Genomic DNA, 21,563 nt, shown 5'->3' with positions numbered 1-21,563 from the left:
CACACTGCCCAGCCCTGGCCTGCCTCTCCACACCCCCTCCCTCGCCACCAGTCCCACACACCTGAGATTGGATCAGAGCAGGTCAGCCCTGGGAGAGAGTGCTTCTGTGAGTTGCACAGGGCAAGTGCCACACCTCGGATTGGATCAGAGCTGGTCAGCCTGGAGAGAGAGTACTTCTGTGAGTTGCAAGGGGCAAGTCCCACAGACCTGGGATTGGATCAGAGCTGGTCAGCCCAGGGAGAGAGTACTTCTGTGACTTGCAGGGCACTTGAGTTCCACACACCTGGCCCCAGCTCTGGTGCTACATGTGGCCTTTTGTGTGACTCTAGGCAAGCCTGCCCACATTAGTGTTGTAAGAGTTGGGAGTTGCTGTGTGGCTGCTGTGGGGCCTGCCTGGGGCATGCTGGGCCTTTGCAGGAGCATATGACTTCAGGTCCAGGTGAGCCCTTCAGGAGTCCCCTGATAGGCCTCGGGGAGTCTCATCCCTACATGTGGGGTCAGCACCCTTGGAGAGGCTATTGTCACCATTCCAGCTGTCTGGCTCTAAGATGTACATGTGGGCACCCTCGCCCCTCGCCCCTGCACAAGGTGCTCCCTGGTTTACTGCCTGTGAAGTGTGGACACCAGTCTGTGCACTTCGAGACTCCGGGGGTGGTGTGTGTGTGGCAGGACTCTGGCAAGAGTGACTTCCACAGGACACAAAGATCTTAGGGGTGCATGTTGTCACATGCCGTGAGGGTGGACAGCATCTCACAACTGATGGGTGTTGGCCACATCCCAGGCTGCCCACACCCAACCCCTGTATTGCCCAGCCCCTAGCTCAGCAAGCCTGCATGGGACTGCCACCGCTCTGCTTCCCAGCTATACCCACAAAGCTGCTCAGCTTTGTTTTGTGGTTGAGCCAGTCCATGCATACTTGTTTGCTCCATGGTGGAATCTCCCTTTTTTTAAAAAATAAAAACCCCTGCTTAGATAAAAGCCTGCCAAAGCCATGACTTCACAGATGAGGAGAGCAGAGTGCGAACAGTTTGAATGCCAGCCTGAGCTCCAAGCAGGTATCCTGGGCTCCAGAGGCGCCACGTTCTTTCCCATCCTCTGTGCAAGCTTCTTGCATTCTTGCCAGAGGCCAAGGAGACATTCACTGCCCCACCCCCACACATGCAGTGTATGTCTCATGTTGCCCAGGTCTCTCCTGTGTCCCGTCCAGCTGCACTCGAGGCACACAGGACTGGCTTTCCTTGGCAGTCACCATGACGGCTGTCAGCCACTGCAGGCGCCAGCTGTCCAGGTACTGTCATCCTGCTCAGCAGCCCAGGCACCTGGTAGCTCTTCCCGGCATCCAGGTGAGGGTTTAGCTATGACCCTGGATAGAGTTGGCCAAGGGCCCACCCCTCCATCTCGTCATCCCAAGAGCAGGCCCCAGCGGGCCTCAGCTTGGCCTCAGCTGGAACTGAGAGGCTTTTTGCAGCTGCCCCTCTGCCCTCCTCCCTCAGCCCCCTGTCAGATCCTCCTGCAGAGACCTTTGTTCTCAAGGAGCTGGGGCCAGGAACACAAAGGCATGTTCCTGTTGGGGCTCCATGTGGAAGGACCAGGTTGGGTTGACATGATTCCATCCTGGGCTTGTTCACTTTCTAGCAGGTCACTGAACTTCTCAGGGCCTCCGTTTCCTCATCTATAAAAGCGTCATATACCCACCTCAGAGGTGCTACATGGGGATGAGGACAACCCTGCTTGCCATGGCTCTCAACTGGAGAAGGCCCTTGCCATAGTACCAGTTTTGACCCAAGATTTCCGGACTCCTGAGCCTCCATCTTATGCTTTCTGCTACCCCCTCCCCCCGAGTCTTTTTGAAGGATCCTTTAGGATGTCATAAGGAATGAGTAGCACACAATGTGGGATCCTGTTCTTGTACCACTTGGTGAATAGCGCTCTTGGGAGTTGTGTACTGCATACCCAGCTCAACCCTCCGTGGCAGGCTGAATGGATGCAGGTTCCCAAACCCTGCAGCAGAAGTGAACTGACCCCGGGTGTTCTTGAGGCCCACTCTACTCACTTTGGCTTGAGACTTTTCTTGTGGTGTCCTCAGACCACAGGGCCACGGGTGGGCCTTGTTGGAAGAGTCCTGGATGCTGACGTGCTCCTGTGTCAGAAGACTCTGACAGAGCCTTTGGCCCCTGTCTCCCCAGATGGCTATCGTGTTCAACCAGGAGGGCCTGAATGCAATACGGCCACCCTGCGTGGTCCAGAATTTCATCAACCACAACGCTGTCCTGTACAAGGTATTTGTGGTTGGCGAGTCCTACACCGTGGTCCAGCGTCCCTCACTCAAGAACTTCTCTGCGGGCACATCAGGTAACCACTCCTCACACCATCGTGGGCTGTGCCACACCCCGGGCCCAGCTGGGTTGTGTGCTCTCCCAGCGACCCTGTGTTCTCTTGGGTGGAAGAGGTGATCCAAAAGTGTAAAGTTGTCTACCGGATGATGAGGCAGTCCTGGAGAACTGGGAGGTTCCTATTTTCCCAGCCCGCTGGAGGGACTCTGTCACCTGAACCACTACAGACTCCAGGAAGCTTCCAGAAGTTCTCTTTCCCCAAGATGCTTCCTGGGGACCTGCACAGTAATATGGTGGAATTTGCATGGCCAACTAGATGTTGATGACCTTTCAGGGAAGGGAGGGGAGACCAAAGTGCCCCTTCCCTCTCCAGCCTTCCCTGTGCCCATCCTGTGTCCTCATGGTCGCATGACACCAGTGCTTTCTGCTCAGGCAGCATGCCCTTTGAATAGCTGATGGATCTCAAGGACCTCCTAGCCACAGCTGTGGCAGGTCAGGAGTGGCTGGGGGATGCCCATCACACTTCCCTCTCAGGATGGTGATCCTTGGTGTCCCTCAGGTGTCATGTGGATGTTCCTTATCTGGTGCTGCTGTTATGGATCCTGAGCCACAGCCCTCTGGGGAGCATCCCAGGACCCTCCCACACCAAGGGGTGTTCCTTTCAGAGCCGCTCACCTCCCTCCAGGCCTGACACCATGAACCTTGACCATTCCAAAAACTTACACTAAGCTAAGGATTTGCTGGCACTGGGGCTACTCTGGAGAGTGCCTTCTCAGCTTCTGAAGGCACCTCTGAGGTGGGTTCTGGGAGCCTTTGGAGCAGCACTGTCTTGAAGTCCACACAGCTTTCCAGAACTCCTGTGCTGCCTCCCCTCCAGCTGAGCAGACAGATGTGTCTCTTGGAATCCCCCTTCCTAGGACTGCTCCCACCTATACCGCGCAGCCCTTCCTGAAGGCAGCTCGGCATCCTTGTCACCCCTCAACTCTTCTTCCCGGTGCCTTGCCTTTCTGTTAATGGATGTGTACGTGTCCATCCCCTCCAGAGCACTGCTGCCTTCCCTCTGGACAGGGTTCTCCACCCAAGGCTGCATTTCCAAGTTTCGGGACATCCCCGTCCTGACGCTGGTCCCAGTCCCACCCACCAGGATGATGGAAGAACCTGGAATCATATGTGACTTTACAGCAAGCGGCATTCTTCCAAGTAATGAGTCAGGCGAGGCTGCCATTTCTAAAAGTCCTGTTATTTTCCTGATTTCAAAAAAGCACTAATGATCTAAGTCTATGGGAAATACTTGAAGTGGAAGGCAGGGATATCTTATATCAACTCCTTTCTTTTTCTTTTTTTACTCAAATCACACCATCTCTAAAAGAAGCTTATATAACATCAGGTCTCCTTGTGTATCCACACAGAAGTGTGTGGTTGGATTTTGTTTTTTCCTTTTTCTCCTGGTTACACAATGTTGCGCCCATTTCTGTCTTGGTGCTGGGGCCATTGAGTGAGAGTACAGTTCCTGCCTATCTTTGGTAAGGATCCTTGCCTGTGTCTCCTCTCACACAGACCAAGGCCGAGTCATAGGGAGGCGCATGGGCTAAAGAGCCATGTCTGGTATCCTGTTGCCTGAGACCACCCCAAGGCTGCTTCTGTGTTCCTGTCTCTGGGGCACCATGGTGGGAACCAGTGTGGGCTATGAACTTTTCACACGTGTTCTCCTTCCAGATAAGAAGCAAATGCAACAGCAGCCCTTGAAACTGGGCCTGTTGAGAGAGGGCCTGGGATTTGGCTTATTTCCAGCACCCTGTCCCAGCTTTCTGGCTCCTGTGGCCCAGTGCGTCAGGTCCCCATGTTTCCTTGTCCATGCATGGGGTGGGGTGAGGGGGCTCCTTGAGCAGGATTTTCTGGACCTGGGATGAAGGCAGGAATGCAGATCTGGACTCCCCTGCAGGTGCCTCACTTTTTGGGTACTCTCTGGTTTTGTGTATGTTAGCATGTCTAGAGTCAGTTGTGTCTCGTGGCCAAGGTGCCCTGCAGATGCTCTGGCTGGAGCTGAAGTCAGGCTGCGGCTTGTGCTGGCCGCAGGAGCATCAGCGTTTCTGCCCGTGGCTCATGTTCCTGGGGAGTGTTCCCATCCTCCACTTGTGCCAGGGTAGAGAAGGGCAGGACTCCCTGCTCCCCCTTCCTGCATGGTGAGTTCATGTCTCTTTTCCCTTTACCTGCGCGCATGGCACTTGGGCCCCCGGGGCACACACACAGCAGGGTTAGCAGACTTCTCTGCAAAGGCTAGAGCATAATTGTTTCCAGCTCTGTTACAGTATTTAATGCTGCCATTGAAGCACAAAAGCAGCTGCAGGTGGCGTGTAAGTGATGGGTCGGCTGTGTTTCAATAAACTTTATTTTCAAATGCCATGGCTGGCCTGCGGGCTTTCGTTTGCTGATCTCCATGCTGAAGCCATTTACAGAGATGGGACGTGCCTGTCCCCACCTCCCAGGAGAGATGTGAGATGGAGTAAATGTGACTAAAGACAGCATGGTTGTGGCTCACAATTGTGCTGCAAAATAGCTGGGATATTTGAGGGCTAATCATATCAATGGTGACTCAGCATTCATTGAACCTGCCACTGCCTCGCCCTATGCAAGGTGCCAGTGTCTAGCCAGAGTCTAGGTAGTAGCCCCACCTCCTGGGGTCTAGCCAGGGGCTAGATGAATAGCAGCCCGCTCTCCCCAGGGTCCAGGAGATGGATATCCAGGAGATGGATAGCAGCCCCGCCACCTGGGGTCCAACCAGGGGTTAAATGGATAGCAGCTTCCCCCACCCCACCCTCCCCTGATGCCTGAGACAAGGACCCCAGGGGAAGGGAAGGGGTCCTAGGAATCACCGGGCAAGGGGAGCCAGTGGCCTCTGCAGAGGTGCTGCTTGTTTGGCAGCACCATCTACGACTGGGACATGCCTGTCCCCACCTCCCACCTCTGCAAGAGACGTGAGCTGGAGCAAATGAAGCTGGAGGCAGCGGGTCCATGGCTCACAGCTGTGCTGCTGAGTGGCTGGGGTATTTGGGAGCTAATCATAGAGTTTATTCTCCTTTTAAACCTGTTTTTCTCTCCGTAAACTGAGAACAAGGACACACACTGCTCCTCCCTTGCATTCCCTCCCGTGCGGAACATCGGTGGTGGTTCTCCACCTGTTACAGGTTTCTTGGGACTAATCTGGGAACAGACTGTGTGGCCCCAGTCTAGGGCGCTACCATGAACAAGGGCCTCGCACTGAGCTCCGGGAGCAATGGCTTGACCAGGTCAGTTGGAAAGCTGGTGTCTCAGAGCTGGGTACAGCCTCCTATAGATTCCTGGGTGACAGGCAGCAGCTGGAGGCTGCTCCCACTCCCTTGGACCTCTGTGCAGGCTGTACTCAGAGTGGAGCTGAGGACATCTCATGTGGCCTCCTCCCTGGCCAGCCCCTTTGCATGCCTTCTTCCTCACCCCACTCCCTGGCCCACCTATGGCCCTTCCTGGTCCCAGCCCGGCATCCATGAGTTACCCTCGCAGGTCCTACAGACCTCCTAGCCTCCTGAACTTTGTCATATCTGCCTGCTCTTGGTGGTTCCTGCTCCCTCCAGGCCTCCTGCTGCTCTGCCATTGCTCTTAGAGACCCGCAGGGGTCCACATGGGATGGTGCCCTGAGCTCAGGGGCTGGGCCAGGCTGGGCTACAGGAAAAGAAGGTGGGCAGGACCTGTGGAAGGCCAGAGTGCCCACCCTGCTCGGCCCCCGCCTCTGGCCACAGGCTCTGCGCCCTGCTGTCCTCAGTGACTCCCTCTCCTTGTCTGTCAGCGCCTGAGAGTGAAGTTCGGTGGGGCTGCTTAGCACCTGTCTCGCAGGGTGTTTATTCTCCCTGGGCCTCTCCCTAGGACCGTCTCTTGTGCCCCCCATCTGAACTGGCTCTGGTCCGAGCAGCAGCAGGACTCTCAGGTGCAGCAGGGCAGCTGTGGGCCACTGTGCCTACTAGTGGGAAGGATGCCAGTTACATCCCAGCACCACCTGCTCATTCTCCCCCTGAGTACTTCCTCATCGAGTGGTGCCGCACCTTGAGTCCTGAGCTGATGAATGTCACTAGCGACCAGAGCAGGTGCCCCATTGGCCTGGCCCCTGGCACGCAGCAGCATCACTCAGTCTGCATCCCGGAGACACGAACCACAACACCCTACCCTGCAAGGACTCAAGGAGGGGCTCCTGGGGCCACCGGGGGAGTCGTGGCTCCAGCCAGTCCCATGCCAGTCTTGGGGAGTCATGGGATGGTGACAGCCTTTGCCAGACCTTGGCTGGGGCTCATGGTGTCACATGCTTGCGCTTCCTAGTGCTTGAGAACATGTTTCTAACCCACTGGCTGATGTCTCCTCAGAGTGACCTTGGCTTATGGTTCAAGGACATTTCTACTCTGGGATGGATCAACGCTCTATCTACTTACACTTTCAGTGTTCTTGGGATTGGTCTGCCTCTCCAGGTCCCCAGTGGCCCTAGGGGAATGGGTGTGGCAGGAGACAGGCTGGAGCCGGAATCATGGGGCAGAGGGTTGTGCCAGCTTCCAGTGCCAAACAGATTATTCTTTATGCTTTCTTGGATGGATCCTATGGAAGCTTGTGTTCTGATCTTCTATTTTTTTCCCTCAGTTATTTGGAAACAGCAGAGTCCTTTGTATTTAAGAGCTCACGTGTCAGTGGCAGCCCATTTGTGTTTCTGTTTTGTGTTCCCTAAGAGAGCCCATGGCTGGGAGGGGTTGGGAGCACTAGATTCGAAGACGTTGGCGGATCGTTTTACCCGGCCTCTCAGTCTATGACCTCTGACCTTTGGGTGTGCGGTGTGTGGTCACTCAGCTCCTCCCTCAGTACCCTTGGGTGATGTAGCCCAGATACACTTGGGAATGGGCCTTGGGTATTAGGAGAACCAGGTGTGACACTGTGACATGTAGTACAGGTGGGTCCGGGAGGCCAATCATTTCCATATGTAAGGAGAAGGTGGAACGGAGGCCCTGGGTAGGCACACATCCATCCTTGGGGTGGGGGTGCCCTTCCATCCTCAGGGCAGAAATGCCTGTCCATCCTTGGACAGGAGCATCTGTTCATCCTCAGGACAGAACGCATGTCCATCCTTAAGACAGAAACATGTGTCCATCCCCAGGATGGGAATACCCATCCATTCTTTGGGTGGAGCACCCACCCACTGGGGCTCAGGACCTGCTAGCCAGGCCACGTGGTGAAAGCCTGGGGTGATGCTGTCCCCTGGTATGGGCACTGGCATCACGTCCCTGGCCGTGGGGTCTGACTGGTCCTTCTTGTCCTTCACTTTCAGATCGTGAGTCCATCTTCTTCAACAGCCATAATGTGTCAAAGCCGGAGTCGTCATCAGTCCTGACTGAGGTACATCCCTCCTCCGTGGCCCTTGAGGGTGCTATTGGCCTCGGAGCCCCTGGCCGAGCGTTCCAGCAGGGCAGGGTAGGGAGACCTCTGCCCCATACCAGGGCCCAGAGGGATTCCTAGACCCCTTCTCCTCCACATGCCCTGGGCCCTGTGCCCTGTGCCAATAGCCCTCACTTGTGCCCAGTACCTGGGAGGTGAGGCATGTACCTGGGCATGGGTGGAGTTCACCTGAAAGGCTTTCTGACTCCTCCCATTGCGAGGGTTAGGAGAGCTGCTTTCTAATCTGCCATTTTCGTGCTTTTTAATGGGGATAGAGGCAGCAGCATCTCAGTTCTCTGTCTTTCCTGGTCCAAGTGCATTCAGTGACGTTCATTGTGAGCCCATCGTGCACTTTTACAGTCTCAGTGGTTCAGGAGCTGCCAGCATGTGTCCCAGCACTGTGGGTGGTGGCAGGTATTGTGACTGGTGTTCATGTCACTGTGGACAATCCTACCAGGCCTCACAACAGAGACTGATAGGAGACTGATGTTCAGGGAGTCTCAGGAGCTTCTCTAAGTTCACAAGGCTTTTCACACAGGACCAGGGCTGGGCTGTGACCCCAGATCAGTCTGATTCTCAAGCTGGTTATTCCAAGAATTCAGACCTTATTACCTCACCAGTGGTTCTCCAGCAACTGCTCCCAAAGCAGGCGGTTAGGAATGGCTTGGGCCTCCCTCTGTCATCTCCCCATAAGTTAGCAAGTCAGTGGCCACTTCCCTACCTGGGAGCCCTCTACCAGGACTCCTGGGTGGACCCCACCGACGAGAGCTACAGCAGCACCCCCTCCAGCCTCAGTCCCATGTTCCCTGTCGGAGACGTGCTGCCAGACAGGGCAGCCTTCCTCCTTGAAGGGAGCCAGCTGTGTGCTGAGGATTATGCAGAGCACAAGGTGGGACCTGGAGAGATCCCCTCTCAAGGTGTGACAGAAGTCCCTCGGATCAAGTTGGGGACACTTTGGGAACAACGGGCTGTAAGGCAGATCCTTGCAGTGCCTCGCTGTGCCCAGTAGAAGATATAAATAGGTGTCCTGTGCAGTAAGGGTTTCTTCAAACTTCAGACTCTTTAGGGCTTCTTCCCCTGCAAGGCTTCTCAGAGCCTGGGGCAGCCTGCCTGATGGAGGGAAGTCAGCATCCACAGACTTCCCCAGAAGCTGTCCCTGCTGGTGCCCTCACGTGGTGCCGGGCTGACAGCCACTGGGTCTGGAACTTTGTGCTGGAGGGACACTGTGAGCTGTAAGCCGACAACCCACCCAGAAGGCACCTTTTTGGATGACCACCTGTTAAATGCTCAGCCTGTTTCCTCATCTGTAAAACAGGAAGGGGCTGGTCCTTCTCTCTACCTCTGAAGTCTGCAGTCGTCTCCTCCCCTCAGCACGGGGCTGCTGTTCAGGGACCCGCCAGTACAATCGTCTTTTGAAGGTGGAAAAGGAACTGCAGTCAGGGCCACCATTCCCACTGAGGATGTGGGCCAGACAGCCAGCTTCGTTCCCAGGCCCAGGAGCACGCTTCTTGCTCCTCTGCCTGTCCCTGCCCACCTGGGGCCGTCCTCCCCGTACCTCAACCTCCCTGGGAGTCTTGTGCAAGGGCCCTTCCTCTGGTCTTAAAGTCTCGCCTTCCTCCCAGGCTGGGCACTCCCAAGGGTGCACCCAGGCCCACCCAGCTTTCAGGTCCCCAAACACCTTTGCTTTTCGGAAACTGGTGTAATGTGTCTAATAGGAGCACAGACTCCAACGGTGCTGCCTGGGGTCTCACCCAAGCTCAGGCCAGTCACAACTCCCCTGAGCCTCAGAGGGTGTTAGTGGGACTCAGTGAGTTACTGGGTGAGAGATGCTCACCCAGTGCCTAGTGTGTAGTATGTGCTCAGGGCCAGCTGTGCTGGGAGCTCAGGGCCCACTGAACAATGTCTCACTCCTCTGTCACCTTCTGGCTTTCCAGAACGTCATTGCAGTGGGTGTGCTCAGGACTCACAGGCAGGACTCCTTGCCTTTATCTTGTTCTAGAATGGCAGTTTGGTTTTCAATTATCAAATGGCTTCTGAAGGATTTGTGAGATTCCTTAGGTGAACTGAGAGGGTGCTTTTATAACCAGCTTACCTCAAGCCTCTGTAATGGCGCTGCAACCTCACCCTGGCCCCGCACTATGAGCCTGAAGCATCCTTCCTAGTCTTCACCAGAATCTTCTAGGGTGACCAAGATCATTTTTTTTTTCAGTTAGAATCTCACTCTGTTGCCCAGGCTGGAGTACAGTTGCATGCTCACAGCCACCCCAGCTTGACCCGCTGGGCTCAGGTGATCCTTCCACCTCAGCCTTCTAATTAGCTGGAATTATAGGTGTATGCTACCATGCCCAGCTAATGTTTTATTTATTGTAGAGATGAGGTCTCGCCAAGTTACCCAGACTGGTCTCGAACCCGTGGGCTCACATAATCCTCTTACCTCGGCATCCCAAAGTGGCTTAAACCTTACCCAGCCCAAGATCTTAGTATCCCGTTTATGGGGTGAGAAGAAGTTCAGAAGGGTTGCAGATGACTCAGGATGTGCCATAGGCAGTGGGCAGCACCAAGGTGGCCACCAGACTCTCTGACTAAGCCTCTGTCCCTCCCTGGTGAGAGGGACTTGGGAGGCTGGGCAGTGCTAAGGGACAAATGCCCAGCACAGCCAGGATACCACTGTCCCAGGGGTGTCTTGGCCGAGTCCCTGTTTCCCCAGACGCTCTGCCAATGAGTTGGGGTTGTGAGAGGAGCAGCCTGCCTGTTACATGGCAGCAGGCAGTGTAGATACAGAGCGTGAATGTGCCTAGGCAGGTGTGTCCAGATGATCCCGGTGTCCAGTACTTTCCAATCCCTACCTCGAGCTCATTCCCCAACATTATCACCAACCTAAAAGGACCCTGGGTCTGTTGGCCCCAACCTAGGCCACAATTGCGGATCTGATTTTCTCTCTGTGGTCTCCCTGTTCTGGATCTTTCATGGAAGTGGAATCCCTTGTTTTGAATCTTTTATGGAAGCGGAATCCCCTGTTGCGGATCCTTCACGGAAGCGGAATCCCCTGTTGCGGATCCTTCACGGAAGCGGAATCCCCTGTTCCGGATCCTTCACGGAAGCGGAATCCCCTGTTCCAGATCCTTCATGGAAACAGATTCCCCTGTTCCAGATCCTTCACGGAAGCGGAATCCCCTGTTCCGGATCTTTCACAGAAGCAAAATTCCATTTTTGATCTTTAATGAAAATGGAATCCTAAAGTGCATGACTTGGTATCCAGGTCCTTTCACTCAGCTTGATGTTTCCAAGGTTCATCTACATCGTACCACATGTCAGGACTTCATTCCTTTTAGTGGTTAAACAGTTTCCCTTGAGTTTCCTATTCATCTCCTGTTGATGGGCATATGGGTTGTTCCCCTGTGTCTGTGTGAATAGTGCGGCAGGGTCTGTATGAGTCCATGTTTCAGCCTTGGGCATACTCCTGGGAGCAGAATTGCTGGGTCAGGAAGTCGTTCTGGGTTTAACTTTTGACCCAGCTTCACTTCTTTCTTGCATGGATCAGCACCCCTTCCCCTTTGGCCCCTGAGTCTACAACCCCCAGAACTCTAGCACATATTGAGCACCTGGTGTGAGCCCCATTTTGGTCAACTTATATGACACACTGCAGTTCTGCCCTGGGTGTAGCACCCTCCAGACAGGCGTGTGCCATCTCCACTGTGCCAATGACCACATTATTCTTCTTGGCAAGTCTGGGACAGAAGCTGTATTGGACTCATTTTACAGATAAGCAAACTGACACACCTGCCAAGTGCTCTTCCCTAAGTCCACAGAGCTAGACTTCATTGTCAGGATTAGAACCCAAATCTCCCTGACTCCAGAATCCCTCCCAGTGCAACACTTGCTTCACTGCAGGCTCTGACTGGGGGCCAGGCAGAGCCATGAAGTCCTGTGTGCTGTCCCAGGCCCACTGTGCCCAAATGGAGAATGAGCAGTGTGGGGGCAATCCCAGGCTAGAAGGATGCCCACAGGCTGGGACAGCCTGACCAGCATGGGGAGCTTTGCCAGAAACTGACCTTGGAGTCCTGAAGTCAGGCAGGACCCACCAAGCAGCCCTTTGGGGAGACCCACATTGCATGGGGTGTGAGTTTGGAGACACAGCAGTGGGCCGCTGGTTGGGAATGGCCCCAGAGTCTCAACCTCCCACCCTGGACACGCTCTTCCTTGTGGGCAAGTGGGGCTGAGCAGAACTCCCCACCTCTGCATCATGGCCTCCACACTGTTGCCTCCGCTGTGCTTCTCTCCTCCTCCAACCCCCACACCAAGGCCCAGGTCCTCCTGCCATCAAGGCCCAACTGCAGTGCTATGAACCATTACTTCTGTGTCTGCAACGAGTTCCCACCCCCTCCTCCCTGCTAAGAGGCCTGGGTAGGTCCAAATCAGCCCCATGCATCTGAGCTCTGCGGCCTGAATCAGCCCTAGCCCTCTCTTAGCTTGTTTCCCATGTCACATGCCGACATTGACTCCCACCTTCCAGCAAGTAAGTCTGGTGCCTGCCCAGCCCTTGATGGGACTTAGCCACTGTGGATCTGTCCTGGAGCATAGTAGGGCCTTGTGACTTCTTGCAAGAGGCCTCTGTGAGGTGCACCACCCTTCCCCTACTCACTCTGAAGCTTGACTTCCCTGTGTGTCACAGCTGGACAAGATCGAGGGTGTGTTTGCACGGCCAAGTGATGAGGTCATCCGGGAGCTCTTGCGGGCGCTGCGGCAGGCACTGGGCGTGTCCCTCTTTGGAATCGACATCATCATCAACAACCAGACGGGACAGCATGCCATCATCGACATCAATGCCTTCCCAGGTGAGCAGTGGATGGGTCCCCTATGGCTCGGCCCTGGGCTTGCCATCTAGATGGGTGTCCTCAGGCAAGGGGCAGGTGGACCTGGAAGCTAGTCTGTCCCTCACTGTGGAGTCTGGGCAGGTGCAGCCCCTATGAAGCCTTGCCCCTTGTGAAATGGGGGTCACAGGGTGTGGCCAGGTGTGAGAGAAACCTCCACCCTGCCAGGGCCTGCCTCACATGGGTATTGCACCTCCTCTCTCGGTCCTTTGAGATTGAGGAGACAGAGGACCTTGGAGGGAATCACCCACAATTACGAGGGGAAACTGAGGCCCCTGGAGGAGAAGACTCCAGGACCCCATAGCACATGGGTGGCAGAGCCAGAGGCTCCCATGTTCCTGCTGCCTCTGCTGAGCTGCAGTGCCAGGAACAGACCTAAGGATCCCCGTGCAAACGTCCCTATTCTTGCGGGCCCTCGGAACCTTGGCTCTCAGCTCAGCAAGAGCCCCGACATAGCATGAGAGTAGGAGTGACATCACAACCACACTTCACCCAGACACCAAGGCTCAGAGGAACCCACTGACCCCCTCCATCACTCAGGCATTGTGGGTCCCCGCCGGTGCCAACATGAGAGTAGCCCGAGCACCATGGCCAGTCCTATTTGGGAGGAGGTAAAGGACACAGCAGTGGCCGAGGCTCCTCTATGAGGTGGTGACTCCGCAAAAGGAAGGCGTCCCCACTGCAGGTGGAGCAGGGGGCCTGGGCCACAGTACCCTGTGACTGCATCTGGGGTGCAGGACAGGGTTGGGGGCCATGTGTGGCCAGTGGAGAATGATGACTGTCCCCCAGGCGAGGTGGGGAACAGCTGTGGGTGGCCTGTGTTCATGATGGATGGTTAGGCCTATCATCTGTTTGCAACCTCCCCCATGTCACAGGGAGCAGCCAGGAGTTCACTGGAGCTGGGCTTACTCCACAGGGATGAGGGGAATGGGAGGGGCAGGGGGATGGGGGAATGATGGGAGTGGGATGAAGGGGATGGGGGGATGAGGAGGACAGATGATGGGGATGGGGGATGATGGGAATGAGGAAGATGGGATGGGGTGAAGGGAATTGGGGTTAGAAGCATGATGGGGGATGAGGGGATGATGGGGGGATGAGGGAGGTGGAGGAATTAGGAGGATGTTGGGGATGGGGGTAGGGAGGTTGATGGGGGCTGAGGAGAATGATGAGGTGATGGAATGGGAGGATGAGGATAATGGGGCTGAGGAGGAGGATGGGGATAGAGTATAAGGAGAATGATGGAATGGTGGGGTGGAGGTGAGGATGGGGATGGAGGGATTAGGAGGATAGTGGGGATGGGGGATAGGGAGGATGATGAGGATGGGGGCATGAGGGGGTGAGGACTCCAGGGATAATAGAGATGTGAGGAGGAGGGGGAGGAGGACTCCGGGGATAAGGAGGAGGGGGGAGTTATGGGGGTAAGGGGGATGGAGGGATGAGGGGGTGAAGGGAGTGAACAGGATGAATGGGATGAGGGAAATGAGGAATGAGGAGATTGAAGGGGATAAGGGGGATGGAATGAGGGAGACGGGGGGTGAGGAGGATGAAGGGGATTGGGTTGAGGGATGAGGAAGATGAAGAGGATGGAGGAGGATGGGAGATGAGGGAGATGATGGCTCCGGGGATGAGGGGATGGGGTACCAGGGGGATGGAGTGTAAGGAGGAAGGCTCAGATTGTTGAGCCACGGGAGCTGCACACAAGGGTGTAGGGCTGGCACAGACAAGGGCAGAGTCAGCATGGGAGGGACAGGAGGGATGGGTGGCAGGGGCTGTTGGAAAGGAAGCTCTAGAAGGAAGGAAGAGATGGGAGGTAGGGCCAGTGGTCGGCCCTTCCCAACACAAACACCTGGATGCCTGAGGGCCCAAGGGTGATCTGGGGTGCAGAGAAAGGACCCCCATGAGCCAGCCTGGACAAGGAGGCTTCTGCAAGAGAAGTCGAAAGGAGGCCCACCCAGGTGGCCAGGCCAAAGTAGACTGAGGCTGAACCCAGCAGAGCCTGTGAAGGAAGGCCATGAAGGGAGCATGGGCCCAGGGAGTATAGACCAGCCTAGGGGGAGTGCAGCTGACCTGGGGTTGAGGGGATGTAGGTCATCCTAGGAGGAGCACAGTTGGCCTGAGGTAGGAGGGTAGTGTGTGGGTTAGCCCAGGGGGCACAGGTTGGCCTAGGGGGCCTGCAGTCAGCCTGGGGTGGGGAGGGAGATGCTGTGGTGCTGGCCTCACCTGTGAGAGGGGCGGGCATGCTGGGCCCTGGGAGGAACAGCAATAGCAGCCGCCGTATTGATGACACCGTGAGCTGGCTCCCTGAGGGCTGAACCGCACTGTCCTCACAGCAGTGGTGTGCAAAGAGCTTCTAGGATTCCCTCTTACACAGAGGACATGAGGCTGGGGCTAAGTCATGCTTCCAGTGTCATGCAGTGTCAGGTGGAACCTAGAGGGTCACCCCCTGCACCAGCCATGGGTTCCAAGCAGGCTCCACCTTTACAACCTGGGATGGGATGATGAACCACCTCAATTTTCATTCTCAGTGCTTTGTGTCAGGGAGAGCAGCAGGTAGCTGCTGGGGATGACTTCCTTGCCTGGTATTGACCTGATGGCAAAACCTGGCCAAATCTCTCCCCAGGTTCCACAACTGCAACTAGGGGCTCATTCCTGGGGTAACTGACATCCTGGTCCTATGGGGGGCACCCAAGATGGGGTGAAACAACACAGGCAGGACTGAGGTCCTGGCTCAGACTTGGGCTCTGCTTCTCAGGATCTCTGTGACACAGGGCTCTTACCTCAATGTCCTCATAAGATGGGGCTGCGGGGACATGGTGAGTCAAGGCCTGAACCCCCAGTTCGTGGCCGGGGCTTCCTGTGTGCTGTGAGCATTGCCACCCTTCTACACTGGGGCTAGCGGTTGTACCTCCTCACGGGTGGCATGGAGAGAGCGATGTCATGGAGAGTAGGTGAGTGGTGTGGTGGGAATTGTGCAGGCCAGCATGGGGGCACCACATGACAGCTGTCATTCCCAGCCACAGTCCCTTGAGCCACCACTGAGGCTGTTTGCTGAACAGACATGGGCATGTGCAGGTGTGGCTGTGCTGTCTGCCTGGCCCGTGCAGCGCCAGCTTTTTCATAGGAGTTGGCACACAGTGCCACTTCCAGACTTCCTTCCTGGCCCTGCTGGTCAACGGCAGCGCATGTTGTCTGGAAAGGTGCCACTGTGTCTCAGTGGGCATCCCCCTGTGTTGAATCCCTCTTGGAGCCATTTGCTGGGCATTAGCACCATGCACACCTTGACCTGAAGCTCACTCAGGGGCTCCATGGTGGCCAAAGTTGGTGTCCTTCCACCCCCAGCAGGTGCCAGGGTTCATGTTCTGGAGACCCAGTCCATCCTTGTAGAAGGCAGAGAGTGTTGGCATACAGTCTCATTGTGACCTAGGCCTTGGGTGACACCCAGCATCTCTGTCCCTTGACTTTGAACCTCAAAGTCTGGGGTTCACAGGGATCCCCACAGGCGTTCAGGGTGAAAGGGAAGTAACCTGAACTCAGCACCACTGCTGCAGGACAGGTGCACCCACATCCAACCCCATTCGTGGCTTGCAGCAGCCTCCACCCAGGAGGGAGGCCATGTTCTCAGTCTGCAGACAGGAGGCAGAGGCCTAGCATGGAAGCGGCTCTGGCACCTAGGTCTGAAGCCAAACTCGGTGGGCCCAGGGAGTTGAGGGTATTTATGGCTTGAAGCATGGCACCAGCTTGGGCGTGGTAACCTCCCATCAGGCCACCCCATATGCCACACTGGGGGTGAGTAAGACAGTGGATTTGTGACTGAGAGGGATGGGCTCTCAGGGTATTTCATCAGCTCCAGGCTGCAGCCCAAAGTCAGGCGCCAGACCAGGGTCGCATGCATCCAGTTGGTGTCCAGACCATGTCTCCCTTCGGCCCCTGCATCCACCGAGCCCGTATGGATGGGATGCTGAGGAGGCCTCCTCCACCCCAGGAGCCTGTGAGTACCGGCCCCCTGCTGTTCCCTGGCTGATGCCCTGTACTGTCTGTCTCTCCGTCCCACCACAGGCTACGAGGGTGTGAGTGGGTTCTTCACAGACCTCCTGAACCATATCGCCACCATCCTGCAGTGCCAGAGCACCACCGCAGGGGATGCAGCCCTGCCTAAGCACAGCAGGCTCCCGGCTGAGCAGGCTCCTGGCTCTGCGGGTGAGCGGACACGCGGCGCCAGCCCCAGCCGCTGTGGCTCGATGGGCCAAGAGGCACCCTGGAAGGCCGAGGCCGACACAGGCGGCACTGCCAAGCTGCCGCACCAGAGACTCGGCTGCACCGCCGGTGTGTCACCCAGCTTCCAACAGCACTGCGTGGCCTCCCTGACCACCAAGGCCTCCTCTCAGTAGCCTCGGAGCCAGGACCCAGCAGGGCGCGGGGACACCGCAGGCTGCAGCGCCGACAGTGATGCTACTACTAAGAGTTCCCAGTGATCTCGTTCTTGTTTTAATTTTTAACCTGATTTTCTGAGTCCTGATCTAAATGAAGGTGGGAAGATGGAGAAGCGTGCCACATGTCCGCTTCCTGGCCTCCACCCACTCCCACCATGCAGAGCTCTTGACTGGGCTCACACATGCTTTCTCAACACTAGGTCTGAACGAGAGGAGGCGTGTGCATGTGGTTGCCCTGCAGTGTGAATGCACGGCTATCTGCTGGTCCCACAGCCTCCGGTGATCCCAAAGGGAGCTGGTCGTTGGCGTTGGTAGCCGGCAGCACTGAATGGTTTCCCTTCTCTGCAAGCCTCCCACTTCTGGACCTGCTCTTTCCTGGTCTCCTTCCCACTAGTCGCCTCCAAGACTTGTGAGCCACACCCTGTCAGTGTGCAACCGACCACCCAAGCCAGCTCCTGCGGGAGTTCCCTGTGGGGATCTGGGCTACAGCTCATGGAAGGGAAGGAAAGAAACTTCCAGGCCCCAGACACACATGCCCCTTTGCCCAGCACAGAGCTTCCTTCCCCAGCCAGCACTGCCACTCGCATGAACCTGGCAGGGAGGCTGCCTGGCTGGAGCCCTGGGCCGACCCCACCCAGGCTCACCCTGTCCCAGTCAAGGATTCGCGCTGCCATTTTGGTTTGGGGCAAATCAATTCCAAAAATCTCCTTTCCTCTAGAGAGCTGACTTGATGCCCTAACCCCTGGGGTGCTGAGAAGTCACCCAGGCGAGGACAGGTGCATAGCCTCTGCCTGACCCCATGGGACTTGGAGCTTCTTCCCAGTGGGGGAGGCCACCCACAGGGTTCTCCCTGCTCACACCCATTGGGCTGCCCTAGCCCCGTGGGCCTGACTGCCTCTCCTATTCTCCTGGTGCCCCAAGCACTGAGCCAGCGGGTGCCAGGAGCTCTCCTCAGACTTGCATCATGTGGCAGCAGGCAGCCCCATGCTCCAGTCTGAACCCAGGGCCCAGGCTAGCTGCCCACTCTGAGAGAGAAGGGCTGAGGGCGACATGAACCATAGTGAGATACGTGGGCTCTGAGGATGGCTTTGTGTCTCAAGATGCCAGTTCACTTTGAAAAAGAGAAAAAGGCTGTCCCTGTCCTCCAGTGAGACAGGACACAGACAGAGCTGGGTCAGGATTCCTTCAGCCTGGCCCAGTGGGGCATGGGGCGCCCCCCTGAGGGAGAGGGACTGGACCTGGCAGGGGCAGGAACCATTGGAACCACCTGGCTCTTTTGGAGTCCAAGAGCCCAGCGACTAACCATGTTTACACGACTTGAGTGTTGAACCCTGATTAATGTCTGTATGCCGCCCTTCCGAGTCCCCCCAGCCCCAGGGAAGCAGGAACATGTGGCCGGCCTCTTGCACTGCTTGTCTCCAAAATAAACTACTGAAATCAAACTGCATCTCACACGTGTCCACCAGGTGTTGCTCCAGATTATTGTGTTGTTCCTTCAGTACTTAAGGGAAGTTTAACAACAGATGAGCCTCCTAGAAGTAAGTTCCAACTCCCATCTGAGGGAGTGCTGTGTGACTTCTGCTGTGTCCTCTTTCCAGACAACTATGACCTCTCCGGGGTCATGTGTGTGGGTGTCCATGTCCAGCTCTGGTGATGTGCCGGGCAGTTCACATTCCAGGAGTGGAACCCAAGGGGTGGAATTTTGCCTCACAGGCTGTGAGGCAGTAGGGGCAGAGCTGGCCACACCCAGGGCCCGGCCAGGCTGTGGACAGTGCCTAGCAACAAGGGAGCCTGGGCAGGGAGGGCGACTGGACAGTGAGGAGATGTTGGTGTCTCTGGCGTGGCCCCTACAAGCAGAGCAAGAAAACTGTTCCCTCCACGCCCCCTGGGGTACTCTGCCCAGTGATCCCAGGATGCATCCCTGGAGTTGGTTTCCCCCAAGGCTGCCTTGTCTCTGGCCTTGGCATTTCTGTGTCAGGGAAAGACCCACTGAAACCAGCCCAACCTGGAGCCTCCTCCCCAGAGCAGGATAGTGCTGCCCCCCACCAGGGAGTCGCTGAGCATCTAGGCCAGTGGGAAGGACTCACTGGACACGAATGTGGTATGGGTGTATGTACCAGCACCTAGAGGTGGCCCTGCAGGCATTGTGGGGGTTGGGTTTCTTGTCTCCAAGTTGGTCAGTGCATGGCTCCCTGGTCCTGCAGCCCTTGTCCTGGTGGTCTGTGGACAGGGCTGGAGGGCTCCAGGAACAAGTGGCAGGGCCACCCCTGGGCTGAGGCCCTGGGCAGCTTCAGAGGGCCACCTGCACCATCTGCATGGTACCCTGAAGCCAAGGCCTTGGCTGTGGTTCTGCCTGAGGGTGCTTTGCTTGTATAATGGTATGAGGGTGCAGGCGTGACCCCATCCTGAAAACCAGGATCATTCATTCTAGAGTGTGTGCCCTGGGTGTCAGGAAGTGATCGGGTTTGCCACATGGGTCAGAGGGGCTGGTCCTGCAGTCACTGAGCATCATCTGCTGGGTCCAACCCCACCAAAGCCCCGAAGGGTTATATGGGACTTCCTGTGTGTGGCCTGCCCACATTTTGAATCCTGTCAGTGATGGAAAAGGAACCCAGAAAAGTGTTCCTCTACCCAGAGGGCAGCTGAGTGGCCTGGCATAGGTGGAAGGCCCAGGGGAGCTGTCAGGATTTCAGGGCCACTGAGATTGTCACTCTGAGACCAAGGGGATGGTGTGTCCTTGGCTCTTGGATATTCACCAGCCACTGATCACAGGAGGCCATTGAATGTCTTCCCTGATGTACCCAGGGCAGGGTCTGCCCTGGCTTCTGTTCCCTAGAACCCAACTGCTCACCCATGTACTTCCAGCATCCCTCTTCCTCCTGTGCCATGACTCAAGGGGCCCTGAGAACTTGAGAGACCTTGAGTGGGTACTGGCTTCCCTAGAGGAATATGACCCTACCGGCACAGGTGACCAGGAGGCAGGGAAGAGAACAGCCCCTGACAGAGCCTGGGCCTAGAGCAGGTGACCAGAAGGCAGGAAGGAGCATAACCCCTGACGTAGCCTGGTACTCCAGCAGGTGACCAGGAGGCAAGCTCACCCATCCAAAATCAAAGGATGAACATGAAGATGTGGAGTTTAGCAGAAGCAAAACTTTAGTGACAGTCTTGCAAGATCAGGTGTCTGGTGGTCAAGCATACCCAGAGCAGTTACAGCAAGCAATTTATTCCCTAGTGTGCAGGTCCTTCCCCCAGTTCTTCATTGACTAAGGACCATGGGGTCATAATCTTTCCTGGACATCACCTAAGCAGTTTTTGATTCAAATAAGGTTAAAATAACTACTTGTTATTTGATTGGAAGGTTTCAACTTCCTTATTTCTAAGTAAGTTTAATTTCCCCAAGACATCGTGGCTGTTATCACTTCTCCCTTTGTTCTGTCTTTTAGTCATGCCAGCAATGAATCATTTATTGTTCTTCAATGACCTGACTGTTACCAGCCTCCCTTTGTTTTGTCTTTTAGTCACATCAGCAAACCTTACTCTGTTTTTTGGAATTGCTTCATTTATTATCCTTCACAATTTTCCTCCTCTTTTTTTTTTACTTGATTTATTTTCATTGATTTGTATGACCCTGTTGTTTAAACATGTTGAGTTAATATTGACTTTCTTTTTTATGATTTACCTTTTCATCTAAGAGTAGGAGGTTGTTTTGGGCATAAGTCATGGGCATTTGTTTTTTTATAGCTATTTCTATAAGTCTTTGGGTCAGGCCCCTCATACATGGAGTAACACAGCATCCTAGATAGTTAAAATTCCTGAGACGACTACAAGAGATGTTAAAACAGAGGCAGCCATACCTTTCCATTTTTCAAACCATTCTTCTAACCAGTCTGAAAAAAGGATCATTGATGCCAGAGTTTTCAACCAATTCTTTGGCTAGAGTGGTAAGTTCTTGTAAAGCCTTGGTGATAATACCATTGGGGGCAGTATTATTTGGAATAAAAGTACATTTTTTTTTCCAACATAACACGCACCTTTTTTTTTTTGGCTAGCTACTCTTTGAAGGGCATCTTTAGTATAGTTAATAAACCTTTGTTGATTATAGTAAATACAATTGATCCAATCTATGTTTTTGTTGATGATAGACCATCAAAAAGTGCCAATTCAAATCCTGCAGCTATTTGGTTTCTGGCTTTAAATTCATTAGGAACTTCCCTAGGGACTCCTATTGAGTTAATGTACACATTAGAGTCACGTGACCCCCGTAGGAATCTCTTATTTTTAGGCTGATGCCTAGCTTCTGAACTGAAGCAACATGCCAAGGTGAATGGAATGACCAATTGGCCAAGCACAGTTGGACAGCAACAGGTTACACAAGCTCCTCCCTCCAAAGTACCACCATACATCTCCTCGAGGGATTTGTAAACTCAAGAAGTTGCTGTTGAATTCACCAGAGACATTTAGAACGTGGGTACAAGTCAGCAGTTGTT

At 55.2% G+C, this 21,563-nt stretch overlaps 1 protein-coding gene across 1 annotated transcript in view; it reads left to right on the top strand.

Moving 5' to 3' along the window:
• The window catches only part of ITPK1 (inositol-tetrakisphosphate 1-kinase), a 65,116-nt gene extending 46,593 nt beyond the window's left edge, over positions 1 to 18,523 (top strand). The window contains exons 6-9 of the mRNA XM_021706227.1: positions 2,187 to 2,352; positions 7,669 to 7,736; positions 12,448 to 12,610; positions 16,703 to 18,523. Of these exons, the coding sequence (XP_021561902.1) occupies positions 2,187 to 2,352; positions 7,669 to 7,736; positions 12,448 to 12,610; positions 16,703 to 17,034 (729 nt within the window). The 3' untranslated portion in view covers positions 17,035 to 18,523. The remainder of the gene's footprint in view (positions 1 to 2,186; positions 2,353 to 7,668; positions 7,737 to 12,447; positions 12,611 to 16,702) is intronic.
• The last annotated feature ends 3,040 nt before the right edge of the window (positions 18,524 to 21,563 follow it).

Source organism: Carlito syrichta, unplaced genomic scaffold (genome assembly GCF_000164805.1).
Source record: "Carlito syrichta isolate Samal-C Ts95f unplaced genomic scaffold, Tarsius_syrichta-2.0.1 Scaffold315360, whole genome shotgun sequence".
Taxonomy (NCBI): Eukaryota; Metazoa; Chordata; class Mammalia; order Primates; family Tarsiidae; genus Carlito; species Carlito syrichta.
This window is presented reverse-complemented; position numbering and strand designations above follow the sequence as displayed.